We start from the raw sequence: 11,572 nt of genomic DNA on the forward strand, positions 1-11,572 counted from the left end.
CGCGCCTCGCTGCAAAAACTTCAATATGGCGTGAAGATGTGGATTGCGGAAAAAGCAGTGTATCAGTTGCAAAAAAGAAACACTTTCCATGAGGGGTTTTCAAGAGTTAATTGCTGTTTTAGATTTTGGTGAGGTAAAGGACACGGACAGCCTATTGGGGTGACCTGGCGAGATTCGTAATGCGCAAAATTCACTCAGCGTCATGTTCCCTCCTTTTGTTGCTCATCGTGGGTTCGATGGGCCCCACCTGGCAAGAGAAAGTTAAAAACAAAGGAAGTTATAGTGTTCCTTTGAGGCGAACGAAACGAGATCTACGAGATAGCCGAGGGAATCCAACTGAAAATTTGAAAGGACGGCCTGGGCAAGGATATTACATATCGACGGATCTTGGGAGCCCTCCTCTGAGAGTGAGTAAAGGAGATTTATGATTATATTGAGTGTCATGAGTCCGGAACAACAGCCTCTTTCTTGAGAAGTGTGAAATTCCCGTTTTTTACTCTATTTTTGACAAGAAATCTGCTTTCACTTGTTCTGCACGCCTTTCACGTTCGTAACATTTGAAATCTTGGCCTTAGCTTTGCCACCGAACGAGCTTCAGGCTCTTATTTGCATGTGAAAGTCATCAACTTTAATTAATGAAGCTTTATCGATAGCCTTTCCGATTTCAGCTTAATTTTTCTTATTTTTAGCAAAAACTGTTGTTGGAAAATTTCAGTAAATAGAAAAGAGTGATGAAGCAGCTTGCGTCTTTATCATTTTCAGTTTACCATATGATTGGAAAAAGTTCAGAACTAAGCAACATTATGACGGAGAAATTCATAACATATTTCTCTCTCGTGATCAAATTTGTGATTTGAGAGAAATTTGTGATATTTCTGGGAAGATAACCTTGGTGCATTTTTCAAAATCGTTTGTTATCAAGTTGCCTTTTTGTTGCAATTGTAAAAGCAAATTTGCGATTAAGGTTGTTTGGAACATTTACGGGTGATAGCAGACTTGAATAGGTTCCCCCGTATTTACACGAATAGACGTGCAAAGGCCAGTTACTCAATATTACACTTTCTATTCTCGTGTAAAACGAGTTGGAATATTGTTTCGTAAGGATGAAGAATTGTAAAGTATCATGAAATACGTGAGTGACATTTACGACCAGTATTGCGCTTCCAATTTCGGTATGATTTTGAGTATAAGAGTGTCGTATCAGCTGGGGTATTTCGTTACAACATGAAATAAAGGGATTCCACACGAAAATATAAACAGATGTAGCGTTAGAATTTTTTGAGATCAAGTCATGATATATTTTTCTTCCAGGAAAAATATTAGGTTAGCATAATTATGTAGTTTTATTTTCTTATGAAAACATGAGGGGATCTCTCTGTAGTTAACAGAGCTCAGATGAAGTAAAACAAAAGTACAAAAGCCAAAACGAAGGATTGAATGCATTAAAAACTAATCCCAATAAAACAGAACAGAAATAGTGGTTAATGGTTTTAGATAAATCACACCGCCATTGACTTAGCAGTGTTACCTCAGGCCAAAACAAGAAGTCAGTCTGAAAATTCATTTTAATTTATAAAATTATACATTTCTGTTCCAACACAGAAAAATAATATTACAATATTTAGAACAGTTTGGGCATACAGAAGGTTTGCAGGATACTGCCATCGACTTTAGCAATTCATTTCTTCCTCCATATCTTAATCATGAGATTTCATTTAGTGTCACCATGTTCCAAAGTGTACTCAAAAGTTAACTTGATAATTGGAGTAGCAAAAGGGGGGGAAGGGGGGACATGTGGTGATTCCAGTTAATGTACAATGTTTACAAAGTTCACATGTCCCATCCTTGGTAGAATCTTACAGAATTTCTATGTGGGCAATCAAATAGGAAATCACAAGGTGGCAGAATGATCATCCAAATGTTAACCAATATTGTCCTAAAATCTTTTCAGATAAATGTCCTTGTTGATACTGGAAGTAGTAATTTTGCAGTCGCAGCATCTCCACATCCATATCTCCCCTTCTACTTTCATACTGACAAGTAAGTAATGCTTATATCATCTTCATGTTATGTTTTTGGAGGATGAATATACTTAATACCTATGTTTATTCTATGTTTAATCTCTGTAACATATGACTTCCTAGTGTCTAAGTTCTTAGATTGGAGTTCAGTGTCCAAAGTTGCCATTAGCCATAAAGAGGTGAAAATAATATTTCAAAGTTAAAGTAAACCTGGGCATTGTATGTGAAGGGGGAGAGGGAAGGGTGCAGGAGGGGTTTATGGAAGACATATACAAAATCTTGGCTAAAAGTTAGAAGTCAACTAAGACTCTTTGCTAAAGACTACATTAATAATGTTAAATAGTATGACATAATATTATGAATTTGATGCCCTTAAAACAAATGCTGTTATATTCTAATAATTGCTGGTACCATGCAGTTCTGACAGTAAAATTTATTTGAAAGGAAGGTGTAAGGTAAGTGAAAACTTGCAAGTTAAATGTAACAAATATGTCATATTTGAAACATTTTTACAGGTCAACTTCATATCAAGATCAAAACAGACGTGTAGCAGTTCCATATACACAGGGAAACTGGGAAGGAGAGCTAGGATCTGATTTGCTACGGTTTGTTGAAGGACCAAATGCTACTGTTCGTGTCAATGTTGCAGCCATTCAGTCTTCAGAGAATTTTTATATCAATGGTTCTATGTGGGAAGGAATCCTGGGACTTGGCTATGCAAGATTATCAAAGGTTAGAGATTTGATTCTTTGTTGTTCTTACAGAATGCTTTGTTAGTTTGTGCGGCATCAATGAGAAATCTTCAATACTGCTGATGGACACATAGTCAGTGGCATCTTTGTATTAAGTGGAGGTGATTAGGTTGAGTCTTATCTTTCCCTTTACACTCCTTTGTTACAGTTATTCAAATGTGAATTAGAACTGATTAGACCTAAAGTAATTTTCTTTGGTGTAAATGTGGGATATCATGATAAATTAGCTAACTCTGTGTTTCTTCCCAGCCCGACTCAAGTGTACTGCCAGTGTTTGATCAGTTTGTTAATGCTGGAGTTGTCAAGGATTCTTTCTCGATGCAGTTGTGTGGCAGTAGTGAAATTGACCTTTCTTCTGAGCCTACTGTTGCTGGAACAATGGTAAGTTTTAAATGGAATCTAAAACAATTCTGTTCTAGATGTAACTTTTCTCCTCTGTGGATTGCTTTTTGGTTAAGAATGTCCTTTCAATTTGTTTCTTGTGTAACAGGTTTTTGGGGAAGTTGATAATGAGTTGTATGAGGGTGATCTTCTCTTCACTCCAGTGGTAAAGAAATGGTACTATGAAGTTGTCATAACTGACATAGCAGTTGGTGGGGAAAGTTTGGCCCTGGATTGTAAAAAGGTAGGAATGAAATAATATTTGCTTAAGGTGTTAGATTCTTTTGTTGCACTGTCTTAAACCTATCAATAACTGCAGATCAGCTACTTAGAGAATAACTCGTCTGGTGATGTCAAGGACTCCCTGGATGTCTTTTTGGGGGTATCTTGTTTATGAGTAAATTAAAAGTGATGCAGCTTCAGCAGTTTATGTTCACCTGGCAATGCTGGGTAACCAAATTTGGAAGCATTTCCCTGATTTTTTTTCCTGTCTGTCATATGCTTTATTAATGCAAAACACATTTCTTTCAGTACAATTATGACAAGACAATAGTGGACAGTGGAACAACAAACTTAAGAGTTTCAGAAGAAGTCTTTGATGCTATTCTTGATAGACTCAAGAAATTTGACAAGGTGAGGTTATTTGATGTGTTCTTATTAGAAGGCTCAACAAAACAAGTTTTTCTTCTTAAAATGGAGAATTATTGTTGAACTCTTTTCATGTAACTTGAAATTTTGCAGCTGGGTGTACCAGATGAGTTTTGGATTGGTCGACAGATGATGTGTTGGAATTATGACAAGACTCCTTGGGAGGAGTTTCCAGATATGTCCATTTCACTTCTTTCCACCATTAGTAATTCCAAGGAATTCAGGCTCAAGATACCTCCCCAGGTAAATAAAAGTTTTTTGTTACATTTGATACGAAACCTGGTAATCAGAGCCAGCTCCTAAACCACAGGTCTCCTTTTTTTCAGTGGTATAGTTTCTGACTTTTTATGTTATCATAAGTGATGATGATCTTTCTTACATTTTACAACACTTACCAACTAAACTGTTTTTTTACAGCTTTATCTAAGAGAGACAATCGAACGTGGTCCTCTTCCTGGACAACACTGTTATAAGTTTGCTATAACTAAAGCTGACAAAGGTACATAACAGTTTTGGGTAGTTTTCTTTATCATTTTGGTTATTTATAACTATGTTCATCAATCAGTTGTTGTTACACATTGTTTGTTTGCTTGTTTACTTATGTCATTTCAGGAACAGTGATAGGTGCAGTAATCATGGAGGGATTTTATGTTGTCTTTGATAGAGAAAATGTCCAGGTTGGCTTTGCAGCTACAACTTGTGGAGGTATCAATTAATTATGGTTCATATGTTTCCTAGGTTATAAAAGCTAAGTTTTTCATTTGTCTCACAATGTAGTCATGTGTGATGTAGATTGTGATGTTTCGACTGCATACTGCTAGTCTTCTTCAGGTGATGAGGTCAACTGGTCATGCGTGATCTTATAAAGCATGATGCTATGCTGTGATTAGTTGTTTTTCTACAGCTCTGATTGGTGCATTTCGATCCTTGCTGATCTGTGATTTGCTCCCTCGGCGGTTCGCTGTTGCACGGTTCTCCTGTTGTTGTGCTTTTTTATCGTGGGCATCCACGCTTCTGGAATTTCTATTCCACTATCCCTGTTGATGTTGTTAGGGTGAAGTCTTGTGTGAATTGCCTGTTTGACCCTGCGTGTGTAGTAATAAGGGTCATGTGTTTCAGATTTTGATAGTGAATAAAACACAAGAAAAATAAAAACTGGTTTGCAAAATTTTGCACCCCCAAGGAAAAGTGGAACAACACATGTGACTGCTTGAATATCTCATTCTGGCATCAATAACTGCTTGTGTAAATAGAATTAAAGAAGAGGTGAGTTTTGAGCTCAGTAAAGAAATAAAGAAACATGTTTTTCTTCTTGTCGCACATGTGTGGGACACTGAAAAAATTTTGATTCCCCACCAGGAATTGAACCTTGGACCTTTGGATTCGCACTTGTGACAAGAGGAATAACATCTTTCTCTATTTCTTTACCAAGCTCAAAACTTGCCATCTCTCTTATTCTATTTACAAACATGAGGCTATCGACATTTCTGATCCTTGAAGTATACAGGACGTGTGTCGTGAACTTTGTAAAAAAAACATCTTTCTCTAATTCCCCAATGTTTGTGTAGTTTCCAGATATTATTCTCTGGATTGATTGTCAAGTTATTTAGATATAATTTTTCTCCAAAACAGCTGAGGGTCGTCTTAATCCTAGTTCTGAAGTATCTGGACCCTTCAGTAGAGGTAATTTGGGCAATTTATATTTATCTGTAGCTTCTCATCTGAAAGTACAAATGAAATAGGATCATAATAATCATAATCATTATGAAAACACCTATTGCTCTTGATTATTATACATTATAAATTTTGAAGCAAGATTTTCACCCAGTCTATGAAAAGCATACTTGTTATTAATGGTTGTTCAAGTAAGGAAGTGTTTTGTTCAATACTCAACTCTCTTTGATTCATAAATCAAGAATTACAAGGCTATTAATAAAAAAATGTAGAGTGGAGAAGAAAGAAGCAAACATTTGCCTTTTAATGATCTGGTTGGAAAAGAGACAATCACAGATCAAATCTATTGTTTGCCTTTTTTTTTTAGATGCAGTGGACTGTGAGTACATAGAGACAGAAAGTTCTGATACTGCACTTCTCACAGTGGCTTATGTTATGGCAGGGGTGTGTGGATTGTGTCTGCTGCCAATTTTTGTTCTCTTGGCTCAAGCTAGTTGTAAGAGAAAAAAACAGCACGAGCGACTTCCACAAAGTGAGACTGCACATGAAGCAAGTGACACCGCAAACCTTAGAGATGATTTCTGATATAATTTTGCAATGATGTTTCAGTGATGACAGTACATCAATGAAATTACTCCACCATATACATGAATGGGTTTAAGGACTGGTAAGACTTGCATCAGTGGTTACTGGAGTACATACCATCCTGGTTTCCAGGAAATATTTAGTTTGAGAACAATTTCTTAACCTAAAATGCTGCTTGGTAAACAATGTTTTCCAATATTGAAGGTGCTATTGGCTGATCATTACAAGCCACTTTGGTCATGCTATACATGGCAATGTATATGTATGTACATACATGGTAGTTTTATCAAATTAGAATCAATAAAATGAATTATTCATAAAAAGGGCAATGAACATAAGATTTATGAATAGGTAGAAATTTACACTTTGTGATTTCAGAATATTTTAACCCTTTAACTCCCAAAAGTGATTAACATGTTATTTCTCCCTAGAATATCTAAACATTATCTAGCAAACAGGTCATGAGAATATTCAAACTTAGCAGTTAGAAGTTATCTTGATCTAACACCAAATGCTCCTAACTTATTTACAAGGAAATGTGTGGTGGCTAGAGGGGAGAATTGACTATCAGATTGCAGGAGTTAAAGGGTTAAGGTCAAAAATATGAAGTACAACAGCTGCCACTAACTGATTTCAACCACAAATGTAGTGAAGAATTACTTACTTTGGGTTGCATTGTTGTATGTAGTGATGTGAGTTAAGTGTCACATATTATAATCTCAGTGCTTACAAACTTACTATCTAGTGTTACATAACACAGCTGATTATAATTATTTTATTACTGCCAGCATATTTCATTTCCACCAACCAAAATTTTTTTGACAGTAAAAGTTTTTCAAACAAAAAGGGAATTCTTAGTCAGTTTCAAAAGACTTGAGGTTCTAAGTTTCCCTTAAGGGTTAGAGTTTCCCAATCAAGAACTGTTAGTTATATATAAAAAAAGGAATGTTGAAGGGTTATATTAAGTACTTATTTAGTTGGATTAGGTACTAATGATTGAATACATGATCTCATTAATGTTTGTCCTAGTTCATAAATTCAATAGAAATGCTCAATAATAGTAGTTTAGAAGATATTGATGATGTTGATGTCACATGTTCGGAAAAATCAATAGAACATCACCATATATGTAGAGAGAGCAAGTCATTTTTTATTTGAAATACTATTTTTTAATAAAAAATTTATAATAAAATACAGTACTGTTTTAATTTTTATTTTCTTTTTACCTAAAGTCCAGCTTCTTCTCAGATGATAAAAGTTTTAATTCTACAAAAACCACTCAAGATAACCCCACTGAAGATTCAATGATCACTGTCTTAACTTTAAGAAAAGTAAATTGTAATGAAAATCAAGTGTTATACTATTTCTTGCAGGACAAAAATGAGGAAATAATAAGTTTGTAAAAACAAAAATCATTGCATAGAAGAGATTTTAAGCTAACCTAATAATCCCAAGATTCCAGTTTTAGTCTGGTTCACAATTCATAAAATTACTCTTAATAAATAAAGAGCAGTTAAATTTAGCAAAACTCTTTACAGTGGCCATTTTACATTATCATCTCAGTTGATAAAACCAAAATGATCTTGTTGTACTCCCCCACTGATGCAGCACTTAGAAACCTACTTCCTTTATTCAAAGACCAGGTTAGGCTTATTGACAGAACATGTTAGTTAAGGAAAATATAGCGGACACTCTGTACCACATTACACCAAAGAAACTGAACAAAACATGGGTCTTGCCCTCATCTCATAACAAACAAGAAAACTTGATTTATTCAAATATCAGTTGTTACTGGTAAATTAGGCAAGCCATTTACCTTCCATGGCTAATTATATGTTGAGTGATGATTTCAGTGATTCTAAACTTGGCATATAAAAATCTGGTACTAAATTCATATTGTCTGGACTGACTGAGGTCTGTACATTTTCAACATCTTTAAGGGATGAGATTCCTGTCAGCACTAGAACAGTCCTCAATCCACAGTTGTTTCCAAACATAATGTCTGTGTTCAATCTGAATTGGTCAATATATAAAATAAAATTGGAAAACAACAAAAAAACAGCGGCAAGTGAGCAACAATGCAGAACTTGAATATGTGAAAGGTATAGGGAATTCCCTAGAGACTATCCAACCCCAAAACAAAGGCATACTCCAATTGGCTGTCAATGTTTTTCATGCCATTGTGCTTTTGAAGGGAAAACAAAACAGCTACAGAAGCTGCTCCTAAAATAATAAATGACACCAAATTAATGCCAGGAGTGTAGTATGTTTCTCACTACAGTCAAATGTACCTTAGACAAAGTGTCGTTATAGAGGGAATGAATGGGACCATTCCAAGTAATCATAAGAAGGTGATAATCTCTGTCAAGAAAGACTTCAGAGAAGGTTAACCCTCTCATTCCCATGGTCTATGTGCCACGCATTTCTATGTTGGGGGCCATAAGAATTTGGCAATACCCGTAAATTAAAAAACAATATCCTCTACTTGGCAAAGTGTGGATAATGTTAGGATAAATTCCTTATGGCTCACTGCTGGGAATCAAAGGATCAACTTGTGTTATAATAAACTTACCTGTCTCCTATCATACAAGTCTTTGAAGGGTCAATAGCATGCCTGGTTAAAAAAAGAACATTAGCAATTAATAATATGATGAACAATGTTTACATACCTGATAGCTAATTTAATACACTTTACAAATTAAATGATGTTACTATTAATATTATTTACCGTGATTGAATACACTCAAACATGACTCTCTCTGGTTTCCCTATCACTTTAGCTTTCCTTCTAGCTGCTGCTTCCACAGAAATCACCAAGCAACCTGTCCCTGAAATTCAATTATTATTTTTTTGATTAATTCAAATGGTAATTACAAAATTATTATTATCATTCAAAGTCTTTGGGACATTTCTGATGGCAAGAAAGTAAAAAAAACCCAGCAAAGAAGACTGAGAAATCTGTAGGTTTTTTAAACCAGATAAAATCTATTACATTCTAAATTTCTATCACTAATCTTGTAAAGAAATAATGTGTGATATCATCAGCTTACAAAAAAAAAAGGAAAATGTGATCACCTGGAATAACCACACCATTCTGGTTGAATGGAAACCTGTCATCTAGATTTGTGGCAATGAACAAACAGGAATCTTTGGCAAGGTAACTGGCTGCTTTGATGAGCTTGTGGAAACTGAAGTGCTCATCAAATCCACAGATAACAGCTCCAACCTTAGACAAAACAAGTGAATCTTTAATTGTCATTGGTAACATAGACATAGAGCTTCAGCCCTTAATCATGTCAAGATATGAGACCCAAAGATAGCAAAATAACAAGAATATTCTACATCTGGGAAAGAATAACCCAGTGAGATACATGTTGGGGACATTAATAAGATAAACTAAAAGTAAAAGTAGTATTCTCGTTACATATACCTCAGGGTCCAACTCAAATGAAGCCCACTCTTGTAGATTATAGCCACCAGTTGACTGATCAGGCTAAAAGTAATTTAAATTACCCTTCAAATAAGCCATGTGAAAAACACTGCAGATGTGTAATAGAAATATATGGTATGTACTATGAACAGTTTAAAAATGTAAGCCACAACAAGAATTTTTGAAAAGGTCAAGGTCACAATATAAGAACAAATACATGTAAATAGACAAATTAAGTACAACAGAAAAATATATCAACAAAGATTTGTAGACATATGAAAAAGACTATCATTCAGTTATTTGTGGAGCTCTGTCTGTGGAAATTATTCATCTCCCATATGTCATTTGAAAGATGGATGTTCAAATGAGCGCATCATTATTGGGATACCAGAATATTTTGCAGAGACAATAATTATTCACCTACTTGGGATGTATTTCAACCTACAATGTGTGCACAATGACTTTTTCCTATAATTTATTAATTACTGGCAACTTTAGAATTTATCACAGTAAATATGATCCAACCTACACCAGAACCAGTATGTTGAATATTCATGGCATCAAGTTCCTCCACCATCCCTGTTGTGCCAATCGTAAAAACTTTTTTTTCAAACTTCAGAATCTCCTTTAAATAATATGCAACAGCATATGCTGTTCCATAGATTTCTTCCTGAAATAAAACAAAAAGCTGAAAACACCTAAAATAACACAGACATGGCTCATTCCTCAACTGAAAAAGCAGTGAAGAAGTTAAGAGGATAAATTTCAGCTGGTACTCAGATTATTAAGTGAGGTGGAAGAGGGTAAAAGAGAAGTAAAAAAAATGATGAAAAATAGGAGGAAAAAGAGAGAAAAAGGAAGTATGTACTAATAATGTGTATTGATGCAGTAATTATGAATATGTCTGTGTTTAGAACTTGTTTATTCAGCAATAGAGAGAACAAACATTAACTAAAAAGGATAAATTTGCTTTATGAAGTTCAGGATAATAAGAAAATTTTTCCATTTTACCTCATAAGCTACAATTCCAAATTTCTCAAATTTCTTGAGATATGCCATTCTTGACTTGGAGCTATTATTAGTAGCAAAAAAAACCCTTTTACCCTAAAACAAAAATTGAATTGTTAATTTCAGTCAAAACAAAAGAAAACTTAAGTGCATGTAAACATTACTAGCTTGATCAAACATTTTACCATGGGCGGAGGGGTCATTTCATGGAGAAGTATGCTGGAGAAATCATTTACCATTGAGTCTGATCACAAAAGATACATGTAAAAAAGTATTATTCACCCCTTTTTGAGATCAACAATTCCACAACTAAGCCACACATCTGAACTAGAGGGACTGCCCTAGTGCACAGCTACTACACAATCTATTTCTCCAAATATTGCAAAAATAACTAATTAAGTTCAAAAGGCCTTCCTGTATTGCTTCTTGGTGTGCTGACAGGTTAGTAATGGATGGAAAGACGATAGAAAAGTTGTTATATAAAGGGTAAGAGGCCATGATGCTTAGCAACTTCTAAAATGACAGCATTTGTAGGACAATGTTGGAAACAATGGGTTACTCTTTAAGCTTAAAACAATTCCAGTACCATAACGTCATATTTAATATCTGTATGGATTCAGCTGCATATTAGTCCTTAACTAATATGCTGGTGGGACTAATATGCAGTTGATCACACTGCAGTGATCGCTTGACTGAATTTATTAAAGAACCTAACGTTAGAAAAAGACTAAATAACAGATTGAGAAAATAATCCTTGTTTAGAAAAAAAATTAAGTCATCGATCGAAATACTTCTTCTCACCAATCTTCGAAGCTCTTGCAAAACTTCCACCACTCCATCTAGGGGGCCAGCTTCATTCCAAAGGACCCCTTGGATATAATGAGATTGAACATGATTTCGGTACAATGATACACCTAAACACCATTCTAGCTTGGTATGTCACTAACCATCACAATCAAAGATAAAAGTGTCTATCGAGGCTATAAAATTTCTGGCACCGGTTCCCTCCAGAAGTTGACAACTTTTGCAAGTCATCTTTGCCATTTTGTCTCTTTGGAGGATGGCCGCTGGTA

At 35.0% G+C, this 11,572-nt stretch overlaps 2 protein-coding genes across 3 annotated transcripts; one reads left to right on the forward strand and one right to left on the reverse strand.

Moving 5' to 3' along the window:
- Positions 1-2: 2 nt before the first annotated feature.
- LOC131787501 (beta-secretase 1-like) lies at positions 3-7,257 on the forward strand. Its single transcript, XM_059104631.2, has 11 exons — positions 3-407; positions 1,952-2,040; positions 2,537-2,753; positions 3,023-3,154; positions 3,264-3,398; positions 3,686-3,787; positions 3,896-4,045; positions 4,220-4,301; positions 4,415-4,507; positions 5,435-5,485; positions 5,844-7,257. Exons 1-11 carry the CDS (start codon positions 180-182, stop codon positions 6,059-6,061), a joined length of 1,497 nt encoding a protein of 498 aa, XP_058960614.2. The 5' UTR covers positions 3-179; the 3' UTR covers positions 6,062-7,257.
- A 550-nt stretch (positions 7,258-7,807) lies between these two features.
- On the reverse strand, positions 7,808-11,572 carry LOC131787606 (glycerol-3-phosphate phosphatase). 2 transcript variants are annotated; one of them, XM_066168851.1, is made up of 9 exons: positions 11,447-11,572; positions 11,301-11,368; positions 10,503-10,595; positions 10,021-10,161; positions 9,492-9,554; positions 9,137-9,287; positions 8,790-8,889; positions 8,634-8,675; positions 7,808-8,074 (listed from the first exon to the last, which is right to left on the reverse strand). In XM_066168851.1, the coding sequence occupies exons 1-9, from the start codon at positions 11,541-11,543 to the stop codon at positions 7,891-7,893; spliced, it is 939 nt and encodes a 312-aa protein (XP_066024948.1). In that variant the 5' UTR covers positions 11,544-11,572; the 3' UTR covers positions 7,808-7,890. The 2 variants fall into 2 exon arrangements, with proteins under 2 accessions (XP_066024948.1, XP_066024949.1); XM_066168852.1 differs by lacking the exon at positions 7,808-8,074 and adding an exon at positions 8,081-8,284.

This window comes from Pocillopora verrucosa, chromosome 6, assembly GCF_036669915.1.
Source record: "Pocillopora verrucosa isolate sample1 chromosome 6, ASM3666991v2, whole genome shotgun sequence".
In the NCBI taxonomy this organism is placed as follows: Eukaryota; Metazoa; Cnidaria; class Anthozoa; order Scleractinia; family Pocilloporidae; genus Pocillopora; species Pocillopora verrucosa.

Bases quoted from the DNA above. Each gene is read 5' to 3' on its own strand.
- LOC131787606 (XM_066168851.1), bottom strand. From the start codon at position 11,543: ATGGCAAAGATGACTTGCAAAAGTTGTCAACTTCTGGAGGGAACCGGT. The intron at 11,369-11,446 runs GTTAGTGACATA...ATTATATCCAAG, and splicing joins TTTTATCTTTGATTGTGATG to GGGTCCTTTGGAATGAAGCT. The intron at 9,555-10,020 runs GTAGGTTGGATC...AATTACTTTTAG, and splicing joins TTCAACATACTGGTTCTGGT to CCTGATCAGTCAACTGGTGG.
- LOC131787501 (XM_059104631.2), top strand. From the start codon at position 180: ATGCGCAAAATTCACTCAGCGTCATGTTCCCTCCTTTTGTTGCTCATC. The intron at 4,302-4,414 runs GTACATAACAGT...ATGTCATTTCAG, and splicing joins TATAACTAAAGCTGACAAAG to GAACAGTGATAGGTGCAGTA. The intron at 4,508-5,434 runs GTATCAATTAAT...TCTCCAAAACAG, and splicing joins TGCAGCTACAACTTGTGGAG to CTGAGGGTCGTCTTAATCCT.